Genomic DNA, 26,833 nt, shown 5'->3' with positions numbered 1-26,833 from the left:
GAGAGGAAGTCACACACACAAAAATCAAAGTAGTACAGATCAAACTTATGATACAGCTATAACAGAAAAAGTTATAGGGGACCTTAGCATAGGGCTAAGCAAATAAATCAGAATACAATATGGAGCTCAGAACCAAACACTTACAGGGTAATTGAATGACAGACGTAGCATTTGAAATACTGATACTTGAAGGAACAGCAACAGACATACAAAAATAAACAAGATCCCAAAATCGCACCATAAGCAAAAGTTAATCAGACGAATAAACACCTCAACATTAAAAACAAAAATTTAACTTTTGGAAAGACATAAAGGAGAGTATCTTTATGACATTTCCTATACAAGCCCCAGAAAGCACTATTATGAAAAATTGGTAAGATTCCATTAAAATTAAAAGCCTTTATTTAAGAAAACTCCACACTCAAATACAAAGATAAACCACAAGCTACAATAGGTAGTTGAAACACAGAGAACAGGGGCGCCTGGGTGGCGCAGTCGGTTAAGCGTCCGACTTCAGCCAGGTCACGATCTCGCGGTCCGTGAGTTCGAGCCCCGCGTCAGGCTCTGGGCTGATGGCTCAGAGCCTGGAGCCTGTTTCCGATTCTGTGTCTCCCTCTCTCTCTGCCCCTCCCCCGTTCATGCTCTGTCTCTCTCTGTCCCAAAAATAAATAAACGTTGAAAAAAAAAAAAATTTAAAAAAAAAAAAAGAAACACAGAGAACAGGTCATTAGTTAGTATTCAATATATGGAACACCTACAAATTGATAAGGAAAAGACAAAACCTAATAGAAAAATGGACAAAGGTATGGCCTCAGAAATCACACACTGCATTTCTTCAATCTCCTAGTAGTTATTAAAGTCAGCACTATTCAACATGTGAGACTATACAAGGGCATGAATACCAGGAGGGTGACCATTGTGGCCATCTGGAGGCTAGCTACCACATACACAAAAAAGTATTTTGTAGTGCTTTGAAAACATACACATGTATTAAAAACATAAAAACACAAACTAGAATATACACCACCTCCAGGACAATGGTTACCTCTGGGGAGAGAAGGGGTGGGATCAAAGAGGTAGCAAAAGTTTCAAATGTATCTGACATTTACAAACATAGATCTGAAGAAAGTATAGCCAAATGCTAACATTTATTTATTTTTTTAAATGTTTATTTATTCTTGAGAGAGAAAGCAAAAGCGGGGGAGGGGCAGAGAGAGAGAGAGGAACAGAAGAGCCAAAGATCTGTGCTGTCCACACAGAGCCCGATGAGGGGCTCAAATCCACGAACTGTGAGATCAAGACATGAGCTGAAGTCTGGACGCTTAACAGACTGAGCCACCCAGCTGCCCCAAATGCTAATATTTATTAAATCTGTATGGTAGGGATATATTCTTTAATCATTCACTTTTCCTGTTATGTTCGAAATATTTCAATAAAAAGTTTTAAAATAATGAACCCAAAGAAATGGAAATAAAATTTGCTTTGAACAAGTTTATTTTTATACATTTTAAAATTGCAATTTTCGTGACATGTAAGAAAAATATTTTTCTAATATGAAAATAAGTATCTCTTTGGTATAGAAGCACACCATTTGTGTTATCTTTAACTAAAAAGAAAAAATTAAAAAAAAAAAAGGGGACCAAGAACTATGACCTAATATACTCAATGAAACTATTCTTTGCCCATCCGTTTGTCCCCTTTCATAACCCCACTGTGGGTCTTTAGAATACGTATCTGTACACAACTCCATATCTACAAAGAACTAAGATGCATTATCAAAGATGTCTAGAAATTACGGAAAATTAGTTGGCTTAATTGTCAACACAAACCACCAAAGAGAGACAGAGAGAATATAAGATATGGAACAAGTAAAGTAGAACGTTGTCAATAAAGTCAAATTATATGCAAGCAATCACATCATTTAAATTTGTTGGCTTAAAAACACAGTAATTTCTTTAGAATCATATTTAGAATTTAAATTATTATGTGCAAAGCTCAAAAAGTAATAGTACAGAGCCATAATTTTGACAAGGCACTTTAAAGAGAACAACCAAACATACAACATCAAAAAGAGTTAACCTGAGAAATAAACAAGGAAAAAATATAAACATTCTTTCTAGACAGGCTTTCATTTTCTGAAATAAAAGCTTTTTAGAAAGCATCGTAAAGGATAAAACAATATTTATCATATATTTTAAAAAGTTGTCCTCAAAGTTCAAATTCTTGTAAAAAAAAAAAAAGAGAGAGATTGTATTCCTTCAAGTCAGTGAGGTTCTGAGTCAAATACTTTTTTAGAAAAACAATTACAATTTTCATGGTAAAAACAGGAACAAAAAAAACAGCTTTTAACTGTACTGTCAACTCTTTTATTCAACAAACATTTACTGATTGCTGTGTGACACAGTTGTTCTAGGTGCTGGAGATAAACAAGACACAATCATTAGTTCCAGGGACCTTGGCCTAGTGGCACTGGGCCAACATTGGTAGCCTTAAAGTTACCTCCCTAGGTCTGTAAAATAAAGCTCAACTTCAAACTCTGGCATTCTTGGCATCTTCTTGCAAATCAAATAGAATAATGATTTAACTATTTTTTTTTCTGCCATTAAAACTACAGATAACAATATCCACTGATGAAATTAACTTCCATAAATGATTCTATGAAAGTTTAGAGGACAGAAAGTATTTAAAGATAAATATTGCCAACATCAAATATAACATCAGTATTCTGCTTTCACAAAAGTGAAGGAAACCAAAAAAATTTCATTCTGAATACACAGAACTACTGGAGACTACCTTATACTTATGGTACACGTGCAAATATCATCAATGAGGAAGAGGGAATTATTACACAGCCAAATCAGTTGTCAGGCTTCAAAGAATCATAACCTTCTTTCAAGAGGTCCCTCCATGTTTTAAGGAAACGTGCATTTTCTGTACATTTGAAGGCAAGCTCTTCCACTTGAGCTGATACTGCAGATGTGGCTTCAAGAAGTTTGGTTAATGAAAATGCTGCCTGAAATTTAAAAAAAAGAAAGAAAGAAAGAAAGAAAGAAAGAAAGGAAGGAAGGAAGGAAGGAAGGAAGGAAGGAAGGAAGGAAGGAAGGAGAAAGAAAGAAAAGAAAAAAGAAACAACAGAAGTTTATTTTTAAGATTTTCATCTCATTTTATAAATAGTCTGAAAATAGCTTAAAACCTTGATTCCATTGCCTAAGTTATTTTCCTTAAAAGTAACAAAAAAATCTTCAAACGAAAATACCAGCTCTTTCAGGGAACCCAAGAAATTCTTTCATATGAAGTAAGCTTTGAGGAAATATGTCTGCTGGAAAGGCATCCATTATGCACCAAACATAACAAATCAGTATTTTTTTTTAACTGAAAATACACTAGGGGTGCCTAGCTGTCTCAGTCCATAGAACATGAAACTCTTCATCTGGGGGTTGAGTTCAAGTCCCACTTTGGGTGTAGAGATTACTTAAAAAAAAAAAAAAATCTTTAAAAGAAAAAAAGAAAAAAGAAAGTAAAAAAAAAAAAATACACTAGAATCTCATTTAACTCAACAAGAGGACTTGGATCCCTTGACACTAAGGACCAGAATTATCTGAAGAAGGACTTACAGACTTACTTCATCATAAACAACTCACTAAAAAATAAAAAACTCACTGATATTTAGTAACAAGGGCAGCGCTCCACTAATTTTACCTGTGAACGCTATTTAAACCATGAAAATATATACAACAAAGAATAGATACTCTGAGCTGACATATATGAACAAAATCAAAATGAACAAAATCAAGCATACAGAAATGTTTTCTTCACCTATAATATAGAATAACACTGTTCCTACACTAACACATCAGCAGTCCAGTCTACATATTCTCTTGAAACCAGTCTTGTTCAGCAAAAACACTGTTTTGTTCACCATTTTAGTCATCTTTAAACAAGCAAACAAATACTTGTTAAGATAATCGAGTTCATTATCCAGTTTCCAGTCTGCACAACAGGGTCTATTCCACAAAGTTCTCCCAGGAGGATCACACCCTACATACCTCATTCACTTGACCCATCCAAGAGTCTTTTTATACTGAAACTCCGGTGATGGGTGAGTAGGTGGGTGTGCGCGCCACTGGGAATTCGCAATTCAACAGAAACCATACTATGCATTCTAGCAATCATAGGGAGGGGTTTTTGACCTAACCTCTAATGAAACCCAATCTAGACTACAAGAGCAGTTAAGTAATCCCTCCAAACTGGGTCCAGCGCACAGCAAGCCTAAAACAGACAATAATAGCATTACCAGCTGGCTCTGGCGGGTGGCCAACTAGAGCAGCGGGATCTTAAGTCCCAAGGAAAGAAATCACAGCCTGATTCTAAGCACCAACAGGCAACAAGGAGAGCACAGACACCGCCTGCACAAGTCGGCGCAGTAGAGCAGAACGGTTTCAGGTTACAGAGGGTGATTGAAACCAGAAGGCGAGACTAAAAGAAAATAGGGGTGGGGCGGTGGAGGGATAACCCCTTATTCCTCAACACTAAATCTAAAGGCGGAATCCTCATAGATGGGGGACAAAGGGCCTTGGGTCGCCAGTTTACTCAACCCATCCCCCAGCCCATACTCTGAAAGGGCAGAAGCGCGAGACGCGCCGGACTGAGTGCGCGGACTCCTGGTCCTTTTCTCCCTTGCACCGCCAAGGTCTGTCTTCCAAAAAGGGCTGAGTGGGGACCTGTCTACCAACACTCACGTCTCCGATCTGCAGCTCCACTTCCTCCAGGGGGTCCACTGTTCGGCTGCTGCTTCTGCTTGGAACTGGCCAGCCCAAACTCACTGGGACGCCGGGGGAGGATGTTGACGAGGCGTCTGAAGACGAGGGAGACGAAGGAGGTGGCGGGGGCGGCGAAGAAATCTGCACGTCCTCAGGGTTTGCCATTGAGCGGGGCTGGGACTGCGGAATCCGACCTTAGCAGCCGAACAGACACCAAGAGTCTTTCAAACTGCTCGCGCCCAACGCCCAGAAGCCCCGCCTCCTCCCGGCCGCAATCCCGCCCAGTATACTAGTGGGTCTCTAGCCAAATCCGCGGATACCAGTCATTTTTTCGGGACAGCCAATCATATGTCAGTTAATTCACCTTGGGTAGCTCAACGCTCTTGCGCAAACTTCCAGTCAGGCTCAGAAGACGCTTGAGCAGAGGACTACAACTCCCAGAATGCCGTATGCATCGAGCCACCTCCCACTGCTTTTGATGCGAGCGCGTTACACTACCGGATCTGTGGGTCTCTCTCACAAGCCCTCGGAGGCCTCACCACGCCTTGGTGAGACGCAAACTCAGAACCAATCCTCAGCCTGAAGCCGGGGGCGGGCTGGGACTTAGAGTCTCTTTCCTTTTCCTCTTTTGGAACGTGACCCGGAAGTCTCTGCTGGACATCGCGTCCATGCGTGGCGCCGGCGCAGAGCGAGAAAGAGGCGGGAACACGGTGAAGCCACAGTGTTGGGCCGAACTCTAGGCAAACTTCAGCGGAGGTGTTGGTCCTTCTTGGCAGGTGATGGCGCCCCCCGCGGCCTAGAGGTCCAGCGCCCGCGGCGAGCCACAGACAGCCCTTCCGTTGTGTCCCACCGACAGTCCTGGGAACAGTGAATATGTTGGTGCCGCTGGCCAAGCTTTCCTGCCCGGGTGAGAGAGAACTCCGGGCGGGGATAAATGGAGGAAGGTCGAGGAGTCAGGGCGAAAAGGACAGGGCCACACCTGGGGCGGGGGAGGGGGGGTGCGGCTGGACACCGACCTCTCTCCTCCGGCTCTCCTGGCGTTCACTGGTTAAACTAAGACGAAGGCCACGCTGTCTGCGCCTGGTAATGGACCCTAAATTCCTCCCCATTGAGTTGCCCCAATTGGAAGAATTAACAACTAGGTTAAAGGTCGTGGGCTGAGGAACCTTGTCAACATGACCCTCCGGTGGACTCCTGAACCGAATATTCCCAAATCCTGGTCCTAAAACTCTTATCCCATAGCTCAGGTGTTATATGTTGCATTGTTTTAAATGGATAAAATAATATTTGCACAGTTTTTCTTCTTGGTCGTGTACTGACTTTCGTCTTTGCACCCAGCCTAGTACATTCTTAAGAATTTGAAGTCCGATCTGTCACATCATGATTAACATCCATGTGCTGCCCCAAGTCACCATATTACATCTGGAGCCAGAAATTTTTCTACATTGTCTAAAATTAACTTTAGAGGCTTACCGTGTTATGGGTGCTCCTAGAACCATCATGATGATTTGTGAAAATACCTCATTACCTTCCCTTTCTCTTAAGTAAAAATAATAATAATAATAATGCAGTTGAATGGTCTTTGGTTGGTTTTACTTAAAAACAAAAAAAGTTTAAAAATTCAAAAAACTTCACTGCAGAATCTTGAATTTTCTCACAGTTGTCTTAATTTTTTTATCTTTTATTTAATTTTTGGTTATGGAATAAACAAGTATACATACTGCAGATTCAACGATGTTCTTATTATGTACATTTTATGAAAGTAGAATTTTGTCAGATTTGGCTACCATATGTTAAATTAGAATTTTGTTTAAAGTTCCTGTTACTCATACATGTATTACTACACCTAATGTGTAGATATGCTTTATGTTTTGTGGAATATCAAAGTAGTCAGATGCTATCTACCCTACTGCCTAATTTAGCTGAAACCATTCTTGGGCCAAGCCTTAACCAAATTCCACCACAATCAGCATTTCCATTTTCCATGGATACTTAAATCATTGTCATTTTCATAGCTCAGTGTTAGCACTACTGGCAACAAAGAGATGGACACAAATGTGTTGGCAGTGATGTTATGAGTTCAATGGACTTTTTGACCTTCTCTACCAAAATTCAGCCAAGTTGCCTAATGGTTCAGATGTTTAAAGTGGAGTACCAGATTTGTTTTCAGAAAAAGAGTAAAGGTCATGACTTTTTAATTTTTATCCCCTGGGGAAAATCAAACTACCCAACTCCAAATATTCTCAAGAAAACCACTGGCTATGTAAGCAATAGAATTAGTTTTGTCTGATACCAGGTCAACAGTTTGCAGCAGCAAATGATAACTTCTATACACTAAACTACAATTCATCACAAAACAAAGATTTTTAATATCTTTTAATAATACAAATAATTAATAAATATTCTTTTGAATAATGATAATGCTCTATTTGAACTGAACTCTAGAACTGAATTCTCCTGTAATATCTTTATTTATGTATTTTAGATACATTTTTTTCAAGATTTAGGATATGTGAAAAGTTACCTAATAATTAAAACATTATTCCCAATATTAAAATTTTTAGTATGCCTCTGTAAGTAGAGAAAATTAGTTTCCTTGCCACTCTTTTTTTAAGATTATCAAAAACATTTTTTTTAATATTTATTTTTGAGAGAGAGAGAGCACATGCACAAGTGGAAGAAGGGCAGAGAGAGAGAGGGAGACACAGAATCTGAAATAGACTTCAGGCTCCAAGCTGTCAGAACAGAGCCCATCCCGGGGCTTGAACCCACAACCATGAGATCATGACCTGAGCCAAGGTCAGATGCTTACCCGACTGAGCCACCTAGGTGCCCCAAGATATTTTTTAGTGTTTAAAAGTCCTTAGAGTTGAGCCACTATACATCTCTTTCCTTCCTGTTTCCCACAATCTTTACTTATTGATTTTCTGAGGCCAGATTTTTGCTTTAAAAAAATATTTTATTGGAAAGAATAAATCATAAAAATATGCTAGTTCTGCAATTAGGTACTAAAAAATAATTAGACTATGCCAGGCAATTATCTCTCCATGTAATTAGAAAAGAAAGGGGAAAAAAAAATCTTGTTTTCATCACAGCACAGTTTCCATTCACAAATCATTCCAAATCCGATCATAGTCTCAGAGCTTGACTGATATTGGAAGGATTGAGACTGAGCTTGAGTGGGATCATCTGAATTCCTATTTATCTACTGTAAATGGGGATGAGCTGCCCCACAATTTTTATAAGGTCATGAAGGATAAGATGTATTAAAATTGAAAATTCTTGTTTTTTAATTTTTAAGTTGATTTACTTTGAGAGAGGGAGAGCACATGAGTGCGCAGGCACGCACAAGCAGGGGAGAGCAGAGAAAGAGATAATCCCAAGCATCAGGCTCTGCGCTATCAGCACAGAGCCCGAGGCCGGGCTCAGTCCCATGAACCCTCAGATCATGACCTAAGCCGAGATCAAGTAGGATGCTTAACTGACTGAGTCACCCAGGCACCCCTAAAATTGAAAATTTTGAACTGTTCAGTATGTCCATTAAAATGTAAATTTTATTGTATGTTTCAAATCCATGTAAAAGTCTTTGTTGATCTTTACTAATTATTTGTTATAGCCCATATTTAGAAACTTATTTTTGGGATGTCTAGCTGACTCAGTCAGTAGAGCATGTGACTCTTTATATCGGGAGTGTGAGTTCAAGCCCTACATTGGGTGTAGAGTTTACTTAAAAATAAAATCTTAAAAGAAAAAGAAACTTGTTCATTTGCAGATAGATGCTTCCTTATAAGAGACAAGTTAAAAACCAGGAAAGGCCTCATTATTATTGTTATCGCTGTATAACCCAAGTTACTTTTTGGAAATTAAACCACAGATTTGCAGGTTCCTGCAAATTACAGTGAAAATTGTAACTAGGAAGATATCTATTTAGTTATCAAATATGTATTAGCCCCTTGCTTTTTGTAAGAGTTATACTAGATCATATATCATAGTATTTCCAAGGCAAAGACTGACCATAAACTTTAGAGCTGATGGGGTGAGCAGAGTTAGAATAACATGCTGAATGTTTTGTTGCTGTTAATGAATTCAAACACAATGTAAACAGACTCCAAAACCTATGCACTTAACCACTGCTTTTTTCCATGTTGCCCTTTTCTATTTGTTTTGGTTTTAATTAATAAACTTAGTTTTGGGGGGGCAGTTTTAGGTTTAAAGAAAAGTTGAGCAGAAAATACACAGAGTTTCCATATAACTTTCCCCCATTCCCCATTAACATCTGGTATTGGCGGTACATTTGTTACAATTGGTGAACCAATTTTGATACATTGTTATTAGAGTTCATTCTTTGTATTGTACATTTTATGTGCATTTGACAATGTGTAGTGACATGTATCCACCATTAGTTACATTATTGTATAGAATAGTTCACCCCCAGATCCCCTGTGTTCCACATATTCATCCCTTCTTCTCTCTTCCAGAACCCATGGCAACCACTGATTTTTTTGTAATGTCTCTATAATTTTATCTATAGAATGTCACGTAGTTGAAATCATGCAGTATGTAGACTGGCATTTTCAGATTGCCTTCTTTTAATATGCATTTAAGTTTCCTCCATGTCTTTTCATGTCTAATAGTTCATTTCTTTTTAGTGCTAAATAATATTCTGTTGTTTGGATGCACCCCAGTGTTATCTGTTTATCCAGTCACCTATTGAAGGACATCTTCCAAGTTTTGACAATTATAAATAATGCCGCTATACATTCATGTGAAGGGCTTTGTTTTTAATATTGGCCATTTTCTTTCTTTTATTTTATTGTGATGAGAACTCTTAACATGACATAGACCCTCTTGACAAATGTTTAAATGTATGTTATTGTTGACTATAGGTACAGTGTTGAACATCAGATCTCTAGAGCTTACTCCTCTTGCTTGACTGCAGGTTTTTGTGTGGACATTAATTTTCAACTCATTTGGGTAAATACCAACGGGTGCAATTGCTGGATCATTTTTTTTTTTTTATATGAAATTTATTGTCAAATTGGTTTCCATACAACACCCAGTGCTCATCCCAAAAGGTGCCCTCCTCAGTACCCATTACCCACCCTCTCCTCCGCTGGATCATTTGTTAAGAGCATGTTGAGCTTTGTTAAGAAATGCCACACCATCTCCCAAAGTGTACCACTTTGCATTCCACTAGCAATGGATGAGAGATCCTTTTGCCCCACATCTCTGTTAGAAAAAATTTTTCCAGTGTTTTTCTCATAATCTTTATTGTGTGTGGTTGTGAATATTCTTTTTTTAATAATAGTTTTATTGAAGGGCGCCTGGGTGGCGCAGTCGGTTAAGCGTCCGACTTCAACCAGGTCACGATCTCACGGTCCGTGAGTTCGAGCCCCGCGTCGGGCTCTGGGCTGATGGCTCAGAGCCTGGAGCCTGTTTCCGATTCTGTGTCTCCCTCTCTCTCTGCCCCTCGCCCATTCATGCTCTGTCTCTCTCTGTCCCCAAAATAAATAAACGTTGAAAAAAAAAATTAAAAAAAAAAATAATAGTTTTATTGAGATATGTCACATACCATACAATCACACCATCTAAAATACACAGCTCAATGGCTTTTAATACAAACATAACAGTCGTGCAGCCCTCACCACAGTCTATTTCAGAACATTTTCATCACCTTAAAAAGAAACCTCACACCATTAGCAGTCACTCTTCAACCTCTCCAGCCCTAGGCAACAACTAATCTATTTTCTCTCTATAAATTAGTCTAGTCTGGATATTTCATATACATGGAATTCTATTATATGTGATCTTTCCCTGCTGGCTTCTTTCATTTAGCAATATGTTTTCAAAGTGTACCATATTGTAGCATATATCACTACTTTATTTCTTTTTGTTGCTAAATAATACTCCATTGTATGAATATATCACCTTTTTCCATCCACAAACAGACATTTGGATTTTCTCTATAATTTAGCTGTTATGAATTATGCATCTGTGAAGATTCATGTACAAGCTCTTGTGTGTTTTCATTTGTCTTAGGTATATACCTAGGGGAGAGCTACATAGAAATTCTATGCTTAAGGTTTTGAGGAACTGAGAGACTGTTTTCCAAAGTGGCTGCACCATTTCACATTCCCACCAGTTGTGTATGAGGGTTCCAGTTTTTCCACATCCTCATCAACATTTGTTATTATCCCTCTTACTGCTTATAACCCTCCTAGTGGATATAAAGTATTTTCTCATTGTGGTTTTGATTTGTATTTCCCTGATGGTTAATGATGTTGAGAATCTTTTTATGTGCTTATTGGCCATTTATATATCTCCTTTGGAGAAATGTCTATTCAGATCCTTTGTCTCTTTTTTAATCTGGTTGTCTTTTTATTATTAGAGATGAGTTTATTATATATGCTTGATACAAGTCCCTTATGAGATATATGATTTGCAAATATTTTCTCCCATTCCATGAGTTATCTTTTCACTTTCTTGATGGCATCCCTTGAAGATAAAAGGTTTTTATTTTGTTGAAGTATAGTTTACCTATTTTCTCTTTTGTTGCTTGTGGTTTTGGTATCATAGCAAAGAAACCTTTGTCTAATCCAGGGTCACAAAGATTTATACCCATATTTAAAAAAAAATTATAGTATGAGCTCTCACATTTGGGTCTTTGAAGCTTTTTGAGTTAACTTTTGTATCACCATAATCTTAATCTTTTAACTTTGTATTTTTAAATAATTTTACACTTACAGAAGCATTGTAAAGATAACAGAGTTCCCATATACCCTTTGCCCAGCTTAACTCTTTACATAAGCATAGTATAATTATCAAAACTAAGAAATTGATATTGATGTAATACTATTAACTAAACTACTGACTCTATTTGGATTTTATTATTCTGTTCCAGGATCCAGTCCAGGACACCACGTTGCTTTTAGTTGTCATGTCTCCTTAGTCTACCTCAATGTGATAGTTCCTCTGTCTTTTCTTGTCTTTCATACTTTTGATATGTACTAGCCAGGCATTTTGTAGAATGTTCCTCAATCTGAATTTGTCTGACTTCTCATAATTACACTGAGGTTATAGATTTTGGGGGAAGTATGACACATAGGTGAAGAGCTCTTCTTATCTTATCAGGGAGTATGTTTTACCAACATATCTTATTGCCAGTAATGTTAAACTTGATCATTTGGTTAAAGGGTCTGCTATATTTCTCCACTATAAAAGTAATATTTTTCCCTTTCATGCTCTACTTGTGGGAAGCTAGTAACTAATTGCAACTTACACTCAGAAGCAGAGAAACAAATAATCTGTGGATGTATCACCATAATCTTTTATACTTTGACTTTTTCTGTTAAAATCATAGGCCAAGTGGAATTCATTTTGATAGGAAGAAAAAGGTACACTTTTTTCCCAAATGACTATCTCCCTATCTTTGATGATTTAGTGAGTAACCATCTCTTCTCCCTGATTAGAAATGGCATCTTTATCAGACATCAAATCCTGAACTCTTTATTCTTTTCCTTTGATTATTCTATCCCTTCTCCTATAACAGACTTTTAATTATTATAGCTCCAAATACAAGTTTTTATACTTTTCAGGGCTATTCCCAAGGGAGGATTCTCTGCCCCCCCTTTTTTTTTTTTTTTTTATAATGGGAAAAATTATGAAGAAGAGTACCGGAGAAGAGAGACTGAAATTGAAGATACAGGTCAAAGGGAAGGCCTCAGATGGAGGGATGTCCCTACAAATATGGGAGGGATAAGCCTCATCATCCAGGTGGAAGGATTAATCTAAGTGAAGGGAAACGACATCTATTATAACCTAAGAGAATGAACAAAGAGTAGATACAAATACAGATTACATTAGAAGTTGTTGCCAAGGAAATAGGGAAGTTCCCACCTAATTGCTTCTATCTTTCTATGATGTTTGGTGTGTTAGAGTATCTGCTTCAGATAAGGGAGGGAGGAGGTAGAGTTGAAGATTTTAGGACAACAGAGGTTTAAAGAAAATTATTGCAGATAAATCTTTGCACACCTCTGTTTATTTCTATTTTCTAACTTAAAGTATAGGTACATTTTTGAGGCTCTCAGAAGATACTGCCATATGGGAGAGTTAATTTTTTAAAAGGCTGACCATAAAACCTAGTTTGCCTGCATTGTCCCAGCATAATTAATACTGCCCCTTGTTACTCTCACAAGTATCCAGTTGATAAATTATATGGTCATCCTATTTATAGGTTAGGCTTGATATGAGCTATATTGAAAAATTAGTTTATTAGATACTTCTACAATATTATAGTTTGAAAACATTACTTTAATGAGGAGAAACTAACTAAATTGTTCACCTGGGGCACATGGATGCCTCAGTCAGTTAAGCATCCGACTCCGGCTTAGGCTCAGGTCATGATCTCTCAGTTCATGTATTCAAGCCCCACGTTGGTCTCTCTGCTGACAGCTCAGAGCCTGGAGCCTGCTTCCAATTCTGTGTCTCCCTCTCTCTCTGCCCCAACCCCACTTGTGCTGTGTCTCTCTCTGTCTCTCAAAAATAAACAAATGTTAAGAAAATTTTAATTGTTCGTCTAGGAAATAGTATAGTGTGTTTCAGTACATGCACAACTAATGGCTCAACAACATAGACCTAACTATTAATTGAATGCGGTACTGATATGGTCAGATTATGAACACAGATTTCCAAATATAAGACATCATATGGAATCATACAATTTTAGATCAAAAAGTTACCTTAATCATCTCATGCCAGTCAGAGTGGCTAAAATGAACAAATCAGGAGACTATAGATGCTGGAGAGGATGTAGAGAAATGGGAACCCTCTTGCACTGTTGGTGGGAATGCAAACTGGTGCAGCCACTCTGGAAAACAGTGTGGAGGTTCCTCAAAAAATTAAAAATAGATCAACCCTATGACCCAGCAATAGCACTGCTAGGAATTTACCCAAGGGATACAGGAGTACTGATGCATAGGGGCACTTGTACCCCAATGTTTATAGCAGCACTCTCAACAATAGCCAAATTATGGAAAGAGCCTAAATGTCCATCAACTGATGAACGGATAAAGAAATTGTGGTTTATATACACAATGGAATACTACTTGGCAATGAGAAAGAATGAAATCTGGCCTTTTGTAGCAACGTGGATGGAACTGGAGAGTATTATGCTAAGTGAAATAAGTCATACAGAGAAAGACAGATACCATATGTTTTCACTCTTACGTGGATCCTGAGAAACTTAACAGAAGACCATGGGGGAGGGGAAGGGGGAAAAAAAAAGTTAGGGAGGGAGCCAAACCATAAGAGACTCTTAAAAACTGAGAATAAACTGAGGGTTGATTGGGGGGGGGGGAGGGGCAGAAAAGTGGGTGATGGGCATTGAGGAGGGTACCTGTTGGGATGAGCACTGCGTGTTGTATGGAAACAAATTTGACAATAAATTTCATGTTAAAAAAATAAAAATCATCATCTAGTGACCCTTTCGTTTTTTGGATGAGGAAACTGAAATCTAGAAAGGTTAAATGATTTGTTTAAGGTTTTAGGGCTAATTAATAGAAAATTTAACAAAAACCAGATCTGATTCCCAATCTTAGAAATTTTTTCTCTTAAAAAATGTTTTTTTCAGCCTATTCCTGAGGAAAGCTAATTGAAAAAGAAATAATAATGTTCATAATTTTCATGCAGCATATCAGTGCTTTCATGCCTTAAAAATTAAGAAAAGTTATCTACCTCTGTGTGGTACAAGATGGTCTTCAACTTCTGTTGTACCTCGAATTACTACCCACTATACTATTTATCCCCGGGATAAAGACAAGCGATGGGAAGGTAAGTAATAATTTCTGTAGAAGAGTCGAGGCTTTTCTAGATACTTTGTATCGTTTTGTGGAGAGAAATATTTTTCATGATAGTATAAAATCATCTAATAATATTTCATAGCTTTACCAACACTATCACTTACTGATATTGAGATAAGCAAATATCTGCTAAGTTTATAGTAGTAAATCCCAAAGCCGAAAGTTGGCTTCTAGAAGCTAAAGTAAGATCTACACTGGAAAAGAACCTAACAGAACGTCCAATTAATACAGTAATATACTTAGTATAATTTTCATGCAAAGCAGAGGGGCAATTTCTATAAGTAATGCTTAGTACAGTATAGTATTTGTAACCCAGTATGTGATTTTTATCAGATCATGTTCATCGCAGAATTTTTATGTATTTTTTTAAACATTTTTTCCTTCCAGGAGTGAACATGGAGAGGTTTGCGGAAGAAGCAGATGTAGTTATCGTTGGCGCAGGCCCCGCAGGACTCTCTGCAGCAGTCCGTCTAAAGCAGCTGGCTACTAAACATGAAAAGGACATCCGTGTGTGTCTCGTAGAGAAAGCTGCCCAAATAGGAGCTCATACTCTCTCAGGGGCCTGCCTGGATCCACGTGCTTTTGAAGAATTATTCCCAGACTGGAAGGAGAAGGGAGTATGAAAAATTGGTTTTTATACAAAGCATAATCTTTATTCTATCTCTATTTCCAAATTATAGAATATGGAAAACCCTTTTCACATAATTCTACCTCTTAGAGGATTATTATAGATAGGTATTTTTTTAACTTAAAAAGAATGAAAAAAATTGAGTCCTATCAGATTTTGAGGGTATTTCCTAACTTGTTCCATAGGTGTTTATATCATTGTTCTTATTAAAGCTTTCTGTCAATTTCCTGGAACAGTGCAATATGTAAAGCCAAAGAGGATAGTCTAACCAAATGGTCTAAAGAAAGAAATTAATATGGCCTCTCATAACCTAAGCAGAAAAGGCACTGGTATGATACGTAGAGAACTGTGTTAGTTTTACTGCTTTCATAATTTGTAGGACCTTGGTTAAAATCTTACACTTTACATGTCTTAGTTTTTTCTTCTATAAGATGGGTTATGTTATATCTGCCAACATTAGAATATTCACTACCTGTGAATATACTTTGTAAAGGTCAAAAATTATATGATTTCTGTATTATTTCTGTATGGAGTAAATTGAATTCCAAAAATTTCATCTATGTTTTTCTTTCTAAAACACCAAGCTCAGGGCACTGGGGTGACTCACTCAGTCAGTTAAGTGTCTGACTTGGGCTCAGGATGGTGAGTTCAAGCCCCACATTGGCCTGCTATCTGCGCAAAGCCCACTTTGGATCCTCTGTTTCCCTCACTGTCTGCCCGTCCCTCGCTCTCGCACACTCTCCTGATCTCTCTCTCAAAAATAAATAAACACTAAAGAAAAGACTTTAAAATAAAAGACCAAGCTCCTTTAAACTAGAAATACTTTAGTTATACCTAATTAACTTCCTTTTTACAATATTGTATCAAAAATAGATCTCATTGAATTGCTATAGTATCAATTATATTAGAAAAAGATTTTCTAAGCCCAACTGAGCAGATACAATCCATTACATACATGTTAATTGTCTGTATCCAAAGGAAAAATAAAACTTCTCTTCTGTTTTCATCAAGCAGGAAGTTACAACTTGGAGCAAGCACCTAGGCTAACCTCCCACAGAGAGAGGGAGACAGGAAGCCATGTCCAAGATGTCTCCAAGCCCCCCCCAACAAAGACATTTCTGGGATGTAAAACTGGCTTATTTAGGTTCTAAAAAGATTCCTAAACATCTCAAAGAGACAAAGAGGATTTATAGTTCCAAGTTTTCTAAAGGAAATGATGAAAGAAAAGTGAGGAAAGTAGTTCACTTTCCCTTTGACAGTTTTTTTTTTTTTATTATTTCTATTTATCATTACAAATATGAACTAAAAATTTACTTCTTTTTCCTTCTTTTGTTTTCAGGCTCCACTTAACACTCCCGTAACAGAAGACAGATTTGGAATTTTAACGGAGAAATACAGAATTCCAGTGCCAATTCTTCCAGGTAAGGTATGATAAATATTTGTAGTATCTTAGAATTCCATACATGGAAGGAACTACATTTCATCTGGTGAAATCCCTTCCTCTTACAGATGAGAAAACTGAGGCCCAGAGATTTGAAGGACTTACCCAAAGTTATATAGCTAACTTGTAGTAAAACAAGAATAGAACCTGGTTCTTTGTCTTTTAGTCTAGAACAATTGAGATAACCTTGTAAGCCACTCAGAATTTTAATTTAGTGTTGTAATGTTGTTTTTATTTTAGTGATTAGAATTTTTGCCAAAATTGTAGAAAATAAATGAAATTATGACCATTAGATAATGTGTATATTTACACAGAAATTATACATTGATTAGAATTTTTTAAATGTTTTATTTATTTTTTGGAAGAGAGAGCACAAGTGGGGAAGGGGCAGAGAGAGAGGGGGACAGAGGACCCGAAGCAGGCTCTGTGCTGACAGAAGTAAGTCCAATATGGGGCTCAAACTCATGAACCGTGAGATCATGACCTGAGCCGAAGTCGGCCACTCAACTAACTGAGCCACCCAGGCACCCCTATATTGATTAGAATTTTTAAGTTAAGCATTTGTGTATTTTATTTAGATATTTTATTCATAAAATGTCAGACTGATAAGCATATATTTGTAGGTCTTCCAATGAATAATCATGGCAATTACATTGTCCGCTTGGGACATTTAGTAAGCTGGATGGGAGAACAAGCAGAAGCCCTTGGTGTTGAAGTATACCCTGGTTATGCTGCTGCTGAGGTTTGTACAGCTTTATTTTGGTTTTAATATTTATAAGAATCTCTTTTCTTTTGAATATAAACCAAGGATAGTACAAATGTAAAGAAATAGATATTTTAGAAAAGCCATGGAATTTCAGAATTGTAAGATTAGAAGGAATCATGAAAAGATCTAATCCAAAGAGTATGTGAATTCCTTATTTTGTACCTTCATCAAGTGATTGTCTAATTTACAATTGAACACCATCAGGAGTGAAATAATCTCTATCTGATGTTTGGATTGTTGATAATACTCTCTTGTATTGAATAGAAATATATCTTCTGTTTCACACCATGTAGAACAAATCTGTGCCCTCTTCCAAGGACAGTTTTCCAATTATAATTATGCCCTCCTCTCTTCTTCCTCACTTTCACTCTGGTGTTTTTTCTTTCCTAGGTCAAATATTCTCAGTTCTTTCAACCATAATGTTACATAGTTTGAGTTCCTTCAGTATTCCTCAGTGCCCTGAGATTCTTCCCTTTTTATCCTCTTTATAAAGCGGCACCCCAAATGAAAAAACTGCTTCAAGAGAAGAGCTATTGCCTTCTTCATTCTGGAATCTGTTCTGTTTCTCTCAAAATAATTCTTTTGGCAAACATACCATACTATTGATTCACACTGAGTGTTATTGGGGAAATGATTAAAAATAAAATCCCTTACTGGGGCTCCTGTGTAGCTCAGTTGGTTAAGCCTCTGACTCTTGATTTCTGCTCCAGTCATGATCTCAAAGTTTGTAAGCTCGAGCCCCACGTCAGGCTCTGCGATCACAGTACAGAGCCTGCCTGGGATTCTCTCTCTCCCCCTCTCTCTGCTCCCTTCCCTACTCACGCTCTCTATCTCTCAAAATAAATAAAAATAGATAGATAGATAAAATAAAATCTCCTACAAACCCAGAAAAATCTGTATAAGTTATAAAAAAAAGTTTTATTTAATGAGCATTAAACCAAGACTGCAATGCATGTCACAGGCAGTCTGCTAGGGAGATTGCCAAAACAGAAAGAAATATCATTCTCTCACATAGCCACACAGATACAATCCATTACATATAGTTTAAGTGTCTTTATCCAGAGGAAAAATAAAATTTCTTGTATCTTTTTGACAAGCAGAAAGTTATAACTTAGAACCAAGCACCTAGCCCAGACTCCCACAGAGACAGGGAAATAGGACACCATTCTCCATGGTGTTCACATTTCAAATATGTCTCCATATTTGGAGAAACACGTTTCTGAGATGCAGATCTGGCAGGAGTCTTAAGTAAGACTTTTAAAAACATTCGTATATCTCAGAGAGACATAGAAAGGGTTTACAGCTGTAAACCAGGGTTTTCTAAAGGAAAGAATTGGAAGAATCGGCAGGAAGGGGAGGGGAGTTCTTTTGTTTTCGGCCTCAGGGAAAATTGAAAAAAAAATTTTTTTAAGTTTTTTTATTCAGAGAGAGAAAATGAGCTGGGGAGGGGCAGAGAGAGAAGGGACAGAGGATCCAAAGCCAGCTCTGTGCTGACAGCAGAGAGCCCGATGCAGGGCTTGAATTCACGAGCGAAGCTGTGAGATCATGACCTGAGCCAAAGTCAGACACTTAACTGACTGAGCCACCCAAGTGCCTCTCAAAAATTTTTTAAATTTGTTTTTACCCTTACAATATGTAAGTCAAATAAAACATGTAAGTCCCTGTATTATAATTGGTGCTATACTAATTTTTGTTTTCCCAGCTCATATATATGCATTTGGGTTTTTAGACCCAAATGTGGGGTTTTGCATTTTCCTGATTAAAATATTCTTGACTGGGATCAGTGTAAGTCACACTTTGTAGAATCTATGATTTTTACTTTTTGTGAACAGACACACACATATACACATAGTCTCTTACACTTTTCTTCTTTTCCTCAGTCTGTTAAAGATCATCATCAATAGATTAATGATCTGTTTGTTGGGTTTCTTTGTACTCTGAGTCAGACTTCAGTTCTAGTTCAAAGCCACATTCTACAGTTGATTCATTTTTAGGGTAAGAAATAAAATATTTATATGTTTTTCTTTTCATATCCATTGCTGCTAATCCTTGTTTCATCTTTTCACACCTGTGCTTTCTGTGTGATTCTAGTGTACGTTTTGTACTTCCTTTCTCAAGAGCATTTTTCTCCATAGGGGAATCGGAAGCCAAGTAAGGGTTACAGAGGATTGATTGCTATTTCTCATCCTCAGAATTACCCTTTTGACCAGTTTTTGCCAATCCTTCTTGCTCCAGAAATAAACTTTGATCACCTTTGGGCTGTCTTGAGCCTCTTTCTGTTTTGTTTTGTGGTTTCATTTTCTTTGGTGTTTTGTTTTGTTTTGTTTTGTTTTGTTTTGTTTTGTTTTGTTTTGGCGGGGGGAGGGGGTCTTAGCTCATTTGGAACAGAGGCTTTCCTGACACTATTGTCTTCCCACCCACACTGATGGTCTTCATTTGTTACAGGCCCTGATTTCAGGTTCTGTATACGTGTTTTTGATATCTGATCTCTTCAGAGAGCTTTTTGTTTATTGTTACTGGTTTCTTTAGTGACCTCTGTAGTAGCTTACCACTTTTCTTCTTCAAAAAGTTGTGGCATTTCTTTCATTTCCAACTGTTAGAGCTGTGTTCTTTTATACACTAGAAGGGAGTATCTTTAAAACATGTGTCTTTTTTTTTGCCTAACTGTTTTAAAGCCTTTATTTCTGTAATCTAGAGAACATGCTCACTTTCTTAAAAATCTAAGACTGTTTATTGTTTCTTTTCAAGGTGGTTGTGAATCCTAGGTGATAACAAAATATGTTTTCATTTTAGGTCCTTTTTCATGAAGATGGTAGTGTAAAGGGGATTGCCACTAACGATGTAGGGATACAAAAGGATGGTGCCCCAAAGGTAAACATCTTAACAGTTATGAGCTTAACAAACTGACAAACAAAACAAAGAAGAGAATCAACTTAAATGCAATAATTTAGTTTTGCTACAGAGTGTATGCTAATAGTGTGTGTTAGAATATGATTAATGTGGAATTTTTCTCTTGTTAAAAAATACAGAAGCATTTTTGAACTAAAAAATGACTTAGACAAGTCGATATAATGTGTTTAAGAATACTTTTTTAAAGAGAAAAACATGACTCATACAAATATAAAACAAACGTGACAGATTTTATTTTACTCATTAATAAATGACAGACTCAGTGAGCAGTTCAAGGAGAATTCAAAAAACATACCCATGTGTAGGTCATCAGTAAACTGCATTGCCACTTCCACAATTTTCATTTCTATGGACAAGAGTCATTTGTATTACTATCAGTCATGTTGATAGAGTCTTTGACATGATTTTAATATCTTTTGGTAAATATTAAACTGATTGCTTTCCTTTCATTCAGATATAATCCTGGTTGGTTTTCAGGTTTTTACAACTTTTATTTTTGAATTTGCAAAGAAAAGCTCTAAGGGGATGGATCCATAAGATTCCCTGGAAAGGACAAGGAAAAAAAACATGTTGCTTTCCTGTAACAATAGGACAAAACACAAATTAACATCTCAATAAATTAATTTGTCAATTCATATTTATGTGTTTATTGTCTTAATTTCTCAACTAGATCATAAGCTCCATGAGGGCAGAGATCATGGAGGGTTACTCCAGTACCTACCGTATAGTACCAGGTAATATCAGGTCCTCAATAAATATTTGTTAATTTGGAATTTATCCTTCCTTCTGCCATTCTTGAACAGAATTGGGAATCTCGTATTGAGTCTCCCTGCAGATGTTCCTGTTTCTTACTGCTTCCTGCCTAGAAATAAGCAAATGGCAAAGCTTTGGAGTCTTACCTACTTAATTGTTCTTCTAAGGGTTTGACCAGATTCATCAGAATTATATGAGGTCTGGGACTCAGTGTGTCCTGTACTAGGGCCCAAGAAGTTTTTTGTTTTTGTTTTTGTTTTTGTTTTTAATGCTTATTTTTGAGAGTGCAAGGGAGGGGCAGAGAGAGAGACATAGGATTGGAAGCGGGCTCTGCACTCACAGCACCAGTATTGTAAGAATATGTATATACGAGGGTGTATGTTTTATAAACATTGTTTTTGATCACAAATAAACTGGAAACAGAGTTAATGGTTATTATGCATTAGCAGAACAGGTGAATAAGCTATGGTATTTCCACATGGACTACTACTATACAGCCTTTGAAAAGAAAAATTTGAACTATACAGTGACTTGAAAAGATTTTCATGAAGTAGTATTGAGAAAAGATACAGAACAGTTTGTATTATATGATCTCATTTTTTGTAGAATAAATCAAGAATCGAAAAAATTTAAGTGTGTATGTATCTCAGAATATATGTATGTTTATGTATTTGGGTAAAACTGTACATACTAGATTGTTAATATGGTTTATGGATGAAGTATAATAAAAGGAAGCAGACAAGAACAAAATAAAAAGGTACTGAGTGAGAGTACTTATAGGATGTGTATGCAAGTGTTATATACATGTATGCATTATTATGACACTAGTAAGTATTGCTCAAGAAAAAAAAGTTACCAGTAAGCATGTGAAAGATGTTCAGAATTTCTAGTAACCAAAGAAATTAATTTATTGTTAAATTAATGAGATAATTCTTACCATTCAGACCGAAAATATTTAGCACCAAGTATATTCATGTAAGAAATGCTTTATAATAGTGAAACACACTGGAACGGTGTGATTGTCCCACTATTGAGAATTGTTTAAAAAATTAGGGGACTCTATTCAAGCATTAAAACTGAATGCTATAGGAGGACGCCTGGGTGGCTCAGTCAGTTAACTTTATCAAGACTCTTGATGTCAGCCTAGGCCATGATCTCACAGTTTGTGGGATCGAACCCCACATCACGCTTTGTGCTGACAGCATGGAGCCTGCTTGGGATTCTTTCTCTCCCTTTCTGTGCCCCTCCCCCTGCTTGCTCTCTCTCTCCATCAAAATAAATAAATAAATAAATATTTTTAAAAATGAATGCCTTATTTGGTGTATATTGCCTTAGACAAATCACTAATGTGAAAGCAGTTATAAAACAGTTTGTCAGTGTAAAACTACTATCTGTATGAATGTCTGCACACACACATACATGCAAGCAAAATGAATAGAGAAATATCAGAAAAGATATACTTCATTAGAGACTTTCCTGATTATTCTGTATTCCTTTATTAAGTAACTTTATTGAGTATCTACATCATGGTAGGTGTTAAGTGCAAAATATATAGAGCAAAAAAGAAGTAAAGACTTTAATTGTAGCTCTTTTTCTACTTGGAAAAAAATTTCAGTTTTATAATATACATTGAACAATAGAGGACAAGTATAATTAAAGTGAAAAACAAGTAGCTAAAGAGTATATTTGGTATGATTGTGTTAGAAGGATATAAATAGGCTCTGTATAATTTTTTATTCATGGAATTTTCTGGGATGATTCACAAGAAAACTATTAATAGTGTTTTTTGCTTCAGCTGATGAGACTGGAAAATTGAGCAGGGGGAAATGGCTTTGCACTTTTCACTTTATTTTCACTTGGAGAGAATTTTTTTAGCAGGAGCATGCTTTATTTCATTTTTAATTCTTATGCATTCATTCAGGTACTTTGGAAGTTATAAAGAAAAATACAACAGAGACACAGGATATATTATAACATTTTAAATTAGATTCCACTTACAGCAGTACCTAGTTTTATTTCTAGGGTTATGTATTTGTACTGTTTCTTCCATACCTGAATCATGGTTCAATTCAAAACTGACCAGACAACTGATGAATGGATGAAGAAATTGTGGTTTATATACATAATGGAATACTACTTGGCAATGAGAAAGAATGAAATATGGCCCTTTGTAGCAATGTGGATGCAACTGGAGAGTTGTTACGCTGAGTGAAATAAGTCATACAGAGAAAGACAGATACCATATGTTTTCACACTTATGTGGATCCTGAGAAACTTAACAGAAGACCATGGGGGAGGGGAAGGAAAAAAAAAAAAAAAAAGGTTAGAGAGGGAGGAAGCCAAAACCTAAGAGACTCTTAAAAACTGAGAACAAACTGAGGTTTCATGGGGGGTGGGAGGGAGGGGAGGGGAGGTGATGGGTATTGAGGAGGGCACCTGTTGGGATGAGTGCTGGGTGTTGTATGGAAACCAATTTGATGATAAATTTCATATTAAAAAAAAACTGACTAGAATGTGAATATTTTTTAAATTGTCAAATGTTGCAATTTAACGTTTTTGTTTTTTAGACAACATTTGAGCGAGGACTAGAACTACATGCCAAAGTTACAATTTTTGCAGAGGGTTGCCATGGACATCTAGCCAAGCAACTATATAAGAAGTTTGATTTGAGAGCCAACTGTGATCCCCAAACCTATGGAATTGGACTCAAGGAGGTATCCTGATTTGTTTTTTGTAATTTTCATTTTGAAATATGGAATTTAAACTTGTTTGTACTGTTATGTAGTTTATAACATTGATATAATTTTATAGTTGTTATATTTTTCCTTGACTTGAGATGTTCATTATGACTAAAAAGATTTCAGATATTTTTTAAGGGGCTAGAAAGCACTGCTAATCAAATTCCATTATTATCTAAATTGTATCTACATGTAATTGTTTTATCAAATGTTGCTTGAAGGGTGCCTGGGTGGCTCATTCGGTTAAGGATCTGACTGTTTCAGCTCAGGTCATGATCTCATAGTTCATGGAATCGAGCCCTGCATTGGGCTCTCCACTGACAGCCTAGAGCCTGCTTGGGATTCTCTCTCTCTGCCCCTTCCCTGCTTGTATTCTCTCTCTCAAAATAAATAACTAAATAAACTTTTTTTAAAAAATGTTGTTTGAAATCAAAGTCTTGAACTTAAATATTTTTTTTAAGTTTATTTATTTGGGGCGAGAGAAGGAGTGAATGGGGGAGGGGCAGAGAGAGAAAGAATCCCAAAGCAGGCTTCACACTGTCAGTGCAGAGCCCAGCGTGGGGCTCGGACTCATAAACTGTGAGATCATGACGTGAGCCAAAATCAAGAGTCAGATGCTCAACCAACTGACCCACCCAGGCACCCCAAAAATACTTGTAGTATTAATTTTTTTCATTATAATGCCATCTGCCCTAATAAGATTTGACCTGATACCCATATGCTGTTTGTAGGGTGACCGCATCTTACAAGAATTGTTTCTTCAAAATTGCACTGTGCAGATAATTTAGTTTATGAAATATATACTCAGCCGTAGTATATTGATTTGAAACCTAAAATTTAATTAGGTTAAGTATTGTATATATTCTCAGTTTATCCGATCTCTGTTTTCCCAAACCTTGTGCTTATTAGAGTGTAAAAGATTAATTATAACCCTTTTGTTTAATTTTTTTTAGGGTAAAGCTCAGAAAGTTTCAAATTCCATATATAACTAGATTTATTGTGAGTAAAGGCTTAATTGTTTTGGTAGGTTGCAGATAGCACGTAACGTTATCTGATTTTTAAATAATATTTCAGATGGAAATTGTTTAAAATTAAAACTAACCATTCTGAAAATAGATGAGCAATTTTTTTCATTTGGGGGGTTAGTGCAGGAAAGCATAAACTATATTATTGAAGAATAACATATGTAAAGCAACAGGTCTTAAGTGTATAGCTCAAGTAATTCTTGTAAGGTGAACACACCCATGTAGCCACCAGCCAGATCAAGATACAGAACATTACCAGCACCGCAGAAGTTTTCCTCATCTCTTCAGGGTGTTTCCTATAGACTTCATAACTTTTCTGACCTGTTTCCTTTAGTCCGGTTTATCATGCTGCAGTTTGATATAATTTTCTTTGATATGCGAAGTACTTTTTTTGTGTTTCTCAGTGTATTACTTTTTTTGTGTATTACAGTCTTTGACTTGAAACTTTCATAACTAAGACATAAAACTTGGCAAGTTATATATATTGTGGTGATAGAAAATATTTAATACTCTAGGACTTTTTTTTTTTAAGTTATGGATTATTGATGAAAAGAAGTGGAAACCTGGAAGAGTAGATCACACTGTTGGTTGGCCCTTGGACAGACATACTTATGGAGGCTCTTTCCTCTACCATTTAAATGAAGGTGAACCTCTGGTAGCTCTTGGTTTTGTGGTAAGTTACGTGCCCAATATGGAAAATTCTGTTAGAGTCATTGGATCATCAGTGTTATTTTTTTTTTTTAATTTTTTTTTTTCAACGTTTTTATTTATTTTTGGGACAGAGAGAGACAGAGCATGAACGGGGGAGGGACAGAGAGAGAGGGAGACACAGAATCGGAAATAGGCTCCAGGCTCCGAGCCATCAGCCCAGAGCCTGACGCGGGGCTCGAACTCACGGACCGTGAGATCGTGACCTGGCTGAAGCCGGACGCTTAACCGACTGCGCCACCCAGGCGCCCCTGGATCATCAGTGTTATGATATCTGCAGCATATAAAATGCTTTTTACTTAAAAAAAAAAAAATGCTTTTCATTTAAAGGTCCCTTTCTAACTTTGTCAGTCTGTAAAGTGCTTGTGGCTATTATTGGCATTAGTCTATAGCTTTTTAAACACTATAAATATACTTTATGTATACTTTAGGAATCATAGCTACTAAATGCCCAACACTATGCTAGATGCTTCACTGAGAATTCTAAGTTTCATAATAATCCTAAGAAGTAGGTGTGTCCTTATTTTACTGACAGGACACTGAAGTCCAAACAAGTTAAACAACTTTCTCAAATACACCCATTAAATGACAAGAGGCAGGATTCACACCTGAGTCTGTGTGACTTCAAAGCCCATTTTCCACTTAGGCATGCTGTCACTAAAAATGAAAGCAGCACTGCGTTTGAATCTATAACTTTTATCTATTTATTTTATTTTTTCAATATATGATATTTATTGTCAAATTGGTTTCCATACAACACCCAGTGCTCATCCCAAAAGGTGCCCTCCTCAATACCCATCACCCACCCTCCCCTCCCTCCCACCCCCCATCAACCCTCAGTTTGTTCTCAGTTTTTAACAGTCTCTTATGCTTTGGCTCTCTCCCACTCTAACCTCTTTTGTTGTTTTTTTTTTTTCCTTCCCCTCCCCCATGGTCTTCTGTTAAGTTTCTCAGGATCCACGTAAGAGTGAAAACATATGGTATCTGTCTTTCTCTGTATGGCTTATTTCACTTAGCATCACACTCTCCAGTTCCATCCATGTTGCTACAAAGGGCCATATTTCATTCTTTCTCATTGCCACGTAGTACTCCATTGTGTATATAAACCACAGTTTCTTTATCCATTCGTCAGTTGATGGACATTTCAGGTCTTTCCATAATTTGGCTATTGTTGAGAGTGCTGCTATAAACATTGGGGTACAAGTGCCCCTATGCATCAGCACTCCTGTATCCCTTGGGTAAATTCC

The 26,833-nt window shown here is 36.9% G+C and overlaps 2 protein-coding genes across 6 annotated transcripts in view; one reads left to right on the top strand and one right to left on the bottom strand.

The window, feature by feature from the left end:
• Positions 1-5,380, bottom strand: part of CB1H4orf46 (chromosome B1 C4orf46 homolog) — a 95,412-nt gene extending 90,032 nt beyond the window's left edge. The window contains exons 1-2 of one of the 4 annotated variants that reach the window (XR_015250159.1): positions 4,740-5,365; positions 2,849-3,013 (exon numbers count right to left, since the gene is read on the bottom strand). Coding sequence is in view for 3 of the 4 variants with exons in the window: in XM_086703990.1 (XP_086560116.1) it covers positions 2,858-3,013; positions 4,740-4,925 (342 nt within the window). In the remaining variant the exon portion in view is untranslated. Of the gene's footprint in view, positions 1-379; positions 3,014-4,739 lie in introns of those variants that run through there. The other 3 variants (XM_086703988.1, XM_086703989.1, XM_086703990.1) reach the window with 3 other exon arrangements.
• A 31-nt stretch (positions 5,381-5,411) lies between these two features.
• The window catches only part of ETFDH (electron transfer flavoprotein dehydrogenase), a 32,913-nt gene continuing 11,491 nt past the window's right edge, over positions 5,412-26,833 (top strand). Inside the window, exons 1-8 of one of the 2 annotated variants that reach the window (XM_086703986.1) lie at positions 5,412-5,667; positions 14,448-14,588; positions 15,005-15,234; positions 16,585-16,666; positions 17,310-17,428; positions 20,246-20,323; positions 23,683-23,829; positions 25,411-25,551. In XM_086703986.1, the coding sequence (XP_086560112.1) occupies positions 5,634-5,667; positions 14,448-14,588; positions 15,005-15,234; positions 16,585-16,666; positions 17,310-17,428; positions 20,246-20,323; positions 23,683-23,829; positions 25,411-25,551 (972 nt within the window). In that variant the 5' untranslated portion in view covers positions 5,412-5,633. Of the gene's footprint in view, positions 5,668-14,388; positions 14,589-15,004; positions 15,235-16,584; positions 16,667-17,309; positions 17,429-20,245; positions 20,324-23,682; positions 23,830-25,410; positions 25,552-26,833 lie in introns of both variants that reach the window. The other variant, XM_086703987.1, reaches the window with a different exon arrangement.

Source organism: Puma concolor, chromosome B1 (genome assembly GCF_028749965.1).
Source record: "Puma concolor isolate L17-30 chromosome B1, mPumCon1.1.hap2, whole genome shotgun sequence".
NCBI lineage: Eukaryota > Metazoa > Chordata > Mammalia > Carnivora > Felidae > Puma > Puma concolor.
This window is presented reverse-complemented; position numbering and strand designations above follow the sequence as displayed.